At 31.5% G+C, this 6,891-nt stretch overlaps 1 protein-coding gene across 1 annotated transcript in view; it reads right to left on the minus strand.

Annotated features, from left to right (window-relative positions):
- Window positions 1–298: 298 nt before the first annotated feature.
- Window positions 299–6,891, minus strand: part of SKIL (SKI like proto-oncogene) — a 25,649-nt gene continuing 19,056 nt past the window's right edge. Inside the window, exons 5-7 of the mRNA XM_046658964.1 lie at window positions 5,870–6,111; window positions 5,349–5,573; window positions 299–4,701 (exon numbers count right to left, since the gene is read on the minus strand). Of these exons, the coding sequence (XP_046514920.1) occupies window positions 4,543–4,701; window positions 5,349–5,573; window positions 5,870–6,111 (626 nt within the window). The 3' untranslated portion in view covers window positions 299–4,542. The remainder of the gene's footprint in view (window positions 4,702–5,348; window positions 5,574–5,869; window positions 6,112–6,891) is intronic.

Raw genomic sequence — 6,891 nt, forward strand, 5'->3', positions numbered from 1 at the left:
GAGTAACTTGTTATGCAGTAATAGATAACTAATACCAGAGGTAAGGGTACAGGGTAAGGGAAAGATGATAAAGAGTCCAAGTACCATGAAAGAGAATAATCACAAAATGCCAGTATGTTCACCACCTGAAATATGGCATACAATCTCACATTTTAAAATTTTTAAAAAAGGTTTCTCAAGTTAATCACTTAGTGTGTAATGAATAATAGACTTTAAAGGAACAAAAGGAGAAAATAATCTTAAGGGACAAGAAAGTTGAGCTCACACAGGACACTAAGATGGCTTGAATCAATTTCATTGGCATTAAAAGTTTTTATTTGGAATTTAATCCACAATCTATACAAGTTATTTACAAGGCATGAAAATGGAAAACAGCACAAAATACAATTGAGGTATAAGCTAAGAGCACAGTATGTCATGTTTCAATAAATATAATTCAAAATTTGTAAACTAAGTGACCAAATAGATGAGTCTTGTTTTATAGTAAAACCATATAAAATATTTATTTCACGTGAGGTAGAGGACAGTTCTGTGTGTCATGTAATGCAACCAACCACAGCAATTTTAACCATAAAACTGTACATCATTGGCAAAATTTTAAATTGAATTATGGTCAATGTAGTCAAAAATTTCAAGAGTTGCAGAATAGATACTTCATCTACTGCCTTCAGAGATTAGAAATTCAGAAATAATTTAGGACTACTGTGTTGGCTTAAAATTATCAGGATAAACAAATATTTCTAACAGGATGGTTAAAAGCAAGTCTATTTTATTTCTTCCAAACTAAATTTCCCAAAAGTTGACCTATATTTAGCAATTCTTTTAGTAGGACTTTTTTGCTAGAACTACCTTAAGTACGCTGTGCTTTATTTTCAAGTGAGGTATCTATATGGAAGGAAATCTCTTATAAATTTCTTTTACATTCAACTAAATACACTATTTTGTTTTCTGGGCTTAATTTTAAATTTCAGTTTTTACATTTGATAGCTTTGTAATTTAAAACCAGTAGCACTATATAAGACATTTAATTCTATTACTAAAGAAACAGGCTCCAAATTGCATTATGTAGTTTAGAAGCCATTTAAAATGGAAAGATTTTACAAAAAAAGACTGTCCTTTTAAACAAGATGCAATATAGAATACCTATACAAATTTCTTCCAATAATGGAAATGCTGAAGTATCCTATACTAGAAAAAAAATTTAAGCTGTTTATTCAACCCCACAATGTGTAATACAGCAGTAATGTGTCCCTTATTGCTGACAGCTTCAATAAAAACTATTAACAAGTAGTTCCAAGCACAGAAATAGATGTACAGTATGAGCACAATTTTTCATTATATTAATTTTTAATGTCCTGTCGTGCATATTAAATGCATAAGAGCAAACAAAAATGTGGATTCTTCCCTAAGCAATCAAAACATAAGTCATTGAGAACAAAATTTTAGAAGCTGATCAAAAACCTTCAGCACCAGCTTTACAATTAATTTTAGGGAAATACCTTGAGCATGTTTCCTATTACTGGAGTTTCCTTATCACTTTACTTTCCTTCAAACAGAAGCCATTGATGTGCAAATAAATTGTTCCATCAAGACGTCTAAAATATATGGATAACCTGCAAATATCATTGTACTCAGTCTATTTCATCTACTTTAGTAACTGGTTTTTAATTCAATTATGTACAAATGATTTTCTCTCTCAACTGGTAATATATTAAATATGTTATAAAAGTAGTTCAAGAAGCATAAAACATCCTAACTCTCATGGACACAGGAATTCAAGCAAAAAAAATATGCTTTACAAAACTAAAGCACAAGCCAAACTTACGCTGTTGGTCACGTCCCTTCATAGTGTTACAAGTTGCATCTGTGAAATCAGGGTGGTTTAGAGCTTCCCCAATGACAGCAGGTTTTACATTTACTACCTTGATACATTTGGTACCTTTTTCTCATAAAGTTTAGAGTACAGAAACCATCATCACCCAAATTAAACATCTTCCATCACCCAGTAAGCTAGTATTCTATCTTTTCTTCCTTCTAAAGATCCTCTAGCATTTTTGATAGGCCGTTCCTTGAATGCAGCTTTTTTAAGTAAATATTTTTATTTTTTTTCTGAAAAGAACAATACTACGAAGTCTGAGAAAAAATCTCCTTGCCTAATGAATTGGCACACAAAAACTAACATCAAAACAAACTTTAAGCTAGCAACCAACACACAAAATGAGCATGCAAAAAATACAAGAATAAGTTTATATGGATAAGATATTTTAGCAGAGGCCACCTTTAAAGTATTACAAAATCTCTATTTTCGAGCTATGTGGTGCAGTTTAACTTAAAATTACTTTTAACTAGAATAGATATAATATTTACAATTGACTAATAAACTACTTCCAAGGAAGTCAGACAGAAACCTATGGCACATCAATGTATCTTCTGGAAAATGAAGACTACAATTTTCACGTGGCAAGTTTTCCTTATGTGAAGGACTACAAAAAATATTTCTTTACTCAATTCTAAATTAAGAATTTATGATAATTTAAAGGTGTTTAAGCACTGCGTAAAATTTTAAAATAACATATTTCAAAGATTAGGCAATTTATTATAGAAGTTTTGGGATGAAACTTGGCTTATCATTTACTGAGTAACATAAGTAGAAAGATTTTGAGTGAGTTAGAAAAATAAGTGAAATTATAGGAGCTTCAGTTTATCTCCCAAAAAGCTTAGCTGTGACACAACTAATTCACAACTAAAATGAAACCGTATCATAAAAAGTCTTTGTGATTTTTTTTCCTCCAGATCTAAATAAAAGGTATTAGGAGAGGATGTTATTTTTAACATTTGTTCCTCCTTAAGGAGTTTCCAAGAATTGACAAATTAAGTCGTAGGGTTAATACAGTAAAATTTAAATGGAAAATAGAAAATACGCATTTAGATCATACCCTAGAGAAAAGAAACTATACTTTGTGAAGTATGAGAATTCTTTTAGGCTATATAAGTACCGTCAAGCAAAATATGAAAATAACTGGTTAAATGATAACCTACTGATTTTTGAAGTTTTATACCATTAGAGTCTCTATCATCTACGTGGGGAATATAACCTTAACCATAGCTGATTTATTTTAAAAATAAATTCAGCTCTCAACTAATTTCATACAGTACCTTATGTGAGAACATAAACATAAAATTCATGGGATAATAATGTCAATTAATGGTAGCTTAAGAATCCTTCCTTTACAAAATGCACACCAAAAATTTTACCTAGTATCTTTTAAGCCAAGAATTAACTAATATGAAATTTGCCATTAAAGAATGACAGACTTTTCTGTGCAAAAGAAAAAGAAAAGTGCAGAATATGTTGCCCTTACCCCAAACTATGGAATTCCTTTGTCTGCTAAATATTATCTAAAAACTTTTAGTAGCAGATAACTAAACTTCCCTATATTAACCTATCATACACTATCAATTGACTTTAAATTCCTGATTTTGACATTAAGTAGTATTGAAAATGGTCCATTCGTGCAAATTTGGTAAGACTTAACATTTAAACATACAAAAGTCCAAAATAACCTTCAAGGTGTTTAATATTTTACAATTTAAAGGAAAACAAATCCATTAAGGAAAACATATCCATTATATAAATGTCAGTAAGACTCATAACTACATATAAAAACTGTACAGAGGATTATGGATTGTATAGAAACTGGTGTACATCAATGGTTATCAGTTTTCCTCAAGAACATTAATACTTTCACACCACTATTAACAACATAAAAGTTCAAAAATTATTACATTTTATTTCCGCTTCTGAAGTTGCTACATAAAAAAATTTTTCTAACTATAACCACATTTAAAACAAAAAACAAACTACAACTGCTTCCTGTTGTTTAGCAGCAGTATATAACAACAAAGCAGGTTATCCGTCCCCATTATGCCCATGGGGTGTGCTACAACCTCATCAGTGAAATTCCTCTTTTGACAAAATGTCTCTTAGGAGACACTAAAAGGAAGAGAACTGGTGAAAACTCATTCCACAATATGAACAAAATAAAAGCAAATTTTGCAAATAATAATGAGTATATCAACTTAGAAAGGAGATTATGTTAATGAAAAAAATGGACATTGAACTCCTTGAGCAGCTCTATATATCTGAAATACGAAGCCACTATTGTATCTAAAAATTGTCTAATATGGATAACAAAATTGACCACAACTATTTTCCATCACACAATGCAGCTTTTAAAAAGTATACAACTGCTAAATCTGCATTAGAAATATAGGCAGATTATCTAATAGTTGAAACCATATAGTATTGTTACTAAGCTGGTTGAAAAAAAAAGTACAAAGAAACATACATTTTCATTCATTTGGAAAATGTAAAAATTTATGTACTAATATATAATCTCTTCACTTTCTCTGATCAACAAATGGATAGAATGCCAAGTGACCCTCATGCAGACAAGTTGTTCAAAATTCAACTACCAAAGCAAACAAACAAACAAAAATAAGCCCTGTCCGGAATACACAGATGAATCTCTTTAAAGGTTTCTATTCTTTAGCAGTCTTTGATGATTTCAAAATTTGTAGCTTTAGCTCTTTTATCATCATCTCCAACTTCTGTCTTGCCTCTCGTTCCTGTCTGAGTTCATCTTGGAGTTCTTGCCTATCGGCCTCAGCATGGTCCAATCTCTGTCTCAGTTCTGACAACTGTGTGATTTAAAAGACTGTGTCAGTTTTCATTCAGTTTTGTTTTTCCGTTTAATCCTCACATCAAGGCAAAGACTTACTTTCAAATTATTTTTTACAAAATGAACTATTTCACACATACTACAATCACTTGAATATCTAGTACTATAACCTCACTTTAACATGACATTAAATTGAGGGAAAAACAAAGGGTCAGGAGAACTGAATACCCAGAGCCCCATCCTCCTGCCTCATGCTTTAGTGTACCTCTCATCACAGCCTGCTCCTGCTAAGAGTTATTTGTTCATCTTCCCCAAGTTGTGAGCTACTATGCATTTTTGCTCCAGTGCTTTTGAACATAGTAGGCAACAGGGAATGTTTGTTAAGTTGTTGATTTGAAACCCCTATGCTACATTAAAATAACATGATATGCAGATAGCTAGAGATTAGCAATTTGAGCAACTAAACTACAGAAACCCAATAAAAGTTTAATAAAGCAATCAAGGTCAAAAAATCATCTTGGATGACACAGCATAAAGTCATATTTAACAGAAATATTTATTTTGAAATCTAGCCCAAGGAGCTTGACAAAAAGTAATTTCTTTAATAGATAAGTCTTCAATTTTCACATTAAAAGGGCAACATCATACAAACTGAGTAATTCTTACCTGTGCTGCATATTCAGCCTCTTTGTCTTTTTCTAAATTTGAGTCACAGGTACATTTTTGCTTCATTACCTGCTCTAATTTTTTCTCTAAGTCTTTCTGTTCAACATAAAATTCTTCCATTCTTTGAGTATGTTCATTCTGCAAAGATTCGAGCTCTTTCTGTAAATTCTGCTGTTCTTCAGTCAGTTCTTTCATAGCTTTTGAACTATTCAACATTTCAACTTCCTGTAATATAAAGAATGAATACAATTTTTACTTTATTTCCATCATGTTAAAAATTTCAATTCAGGAAGAAATAGGACAAAAAATATCTAAAATTCAGCTGTCATATCAGTTCCGTATAGAAGTAATTATATTGAAAAACCATTTTCTCTAAAAATTTTAGAGTATATTAAAACTGCTTATTGAGTGTAAAACTCTGAATAATTTTAAATACATTTGCAGCACCTCATCTTGACTTTTCTTAAGAATGTGCAAAAGTATCTTTTCATAATGGATTATCATTTAGATAACAATTTTACCATCTGAAGTTGTTGCTTCTTCTGCAAAATTGAGTTCAGTTTTTCTTGTTGTTTTACATATGTTCTCATTACTTCTTCCATGATTTTTCCCTTATCATCGTCACAAATGACATCTTTGACAAGAAGCGGAGATGAAACTAGAGCATCATGGTCAATTCCCGCCTTGGTTGTGTCTCTGACTAAGTTGCAAGTGGTAGACTCAGGTTTCTTTTTACTTGTAGAATTACTTGAGATTGATGGATCTTTGAGAGGCAAAAATGAAGTAACAAAGTATGAATATCACTCCGTTAAAAAGTCGCTAGAACAATCCATAAATGAAATTAAGAAAACAACTCCATTTACAAATGAAATAAAAAACAATAAAATACTTAGGGATAAATTTAACAAAAGTAGTACAAGACTTGTACAACGAAAACTACAAAACATCACTGAAAGAAATTAAACACATAAATAAATGGAAAGGCATCCCATATTCATGGATTGGAAGACTTAACATTGTTAAGATGGTATTATGAACTGAATGTTAGTAACCCCCAAAATTCTATGTTGAAATCCTAATACCCTATGTAATGGTATTAGCAGATGGCGCCTTTAGGAAGTACTTAGGTCATAAGGGTGGAGCCCCATTGACATAATTTATGCTCTTATAAAAAGAGACTCGAGAGCTTGTCCTTTCACCATGTGAGAACACAGTGAGAAAATGCTCATCTATGAAAGGAAGCAGGCCCTTGCCAGACACCAAATCTGCTGGTACCTTCATCTTGAGCTTTCCAGCCTCCACAACTGTGAAAAATAAATGTGGTGTAAGTCTACGGTATTTTTGTGAAGCAGCCCAAAAGAACTAAGATAGAGGTGATATTCCCCAAACTGATCTACTTTTTCAATACAATCCCTATCAAAATCCCAGCAGGCTTCGTGGGAAAAATTGACAAGCTGATTCTAAAATTCATATAGAAATGTAAGGAATTCAAAATTGCCAAAACAGTCTTGAAAAAGAATGACAAAGTTGGAAGACTCACAAT

The sequence above is a fragment of the Equus quagga genome, chromosome 4 (genome assembly GCF_021613505.1).
Source record: "Equus quagga isolate Etosha38 chromosome 4, UCLA_HA_Equagga_1.0, whole genome shotgun sequence".
NCBI lineage: Eukaryota > Metazoa > Chordata > Mammalia > Perissodactyla > Equidae > Equus > Equus quagga.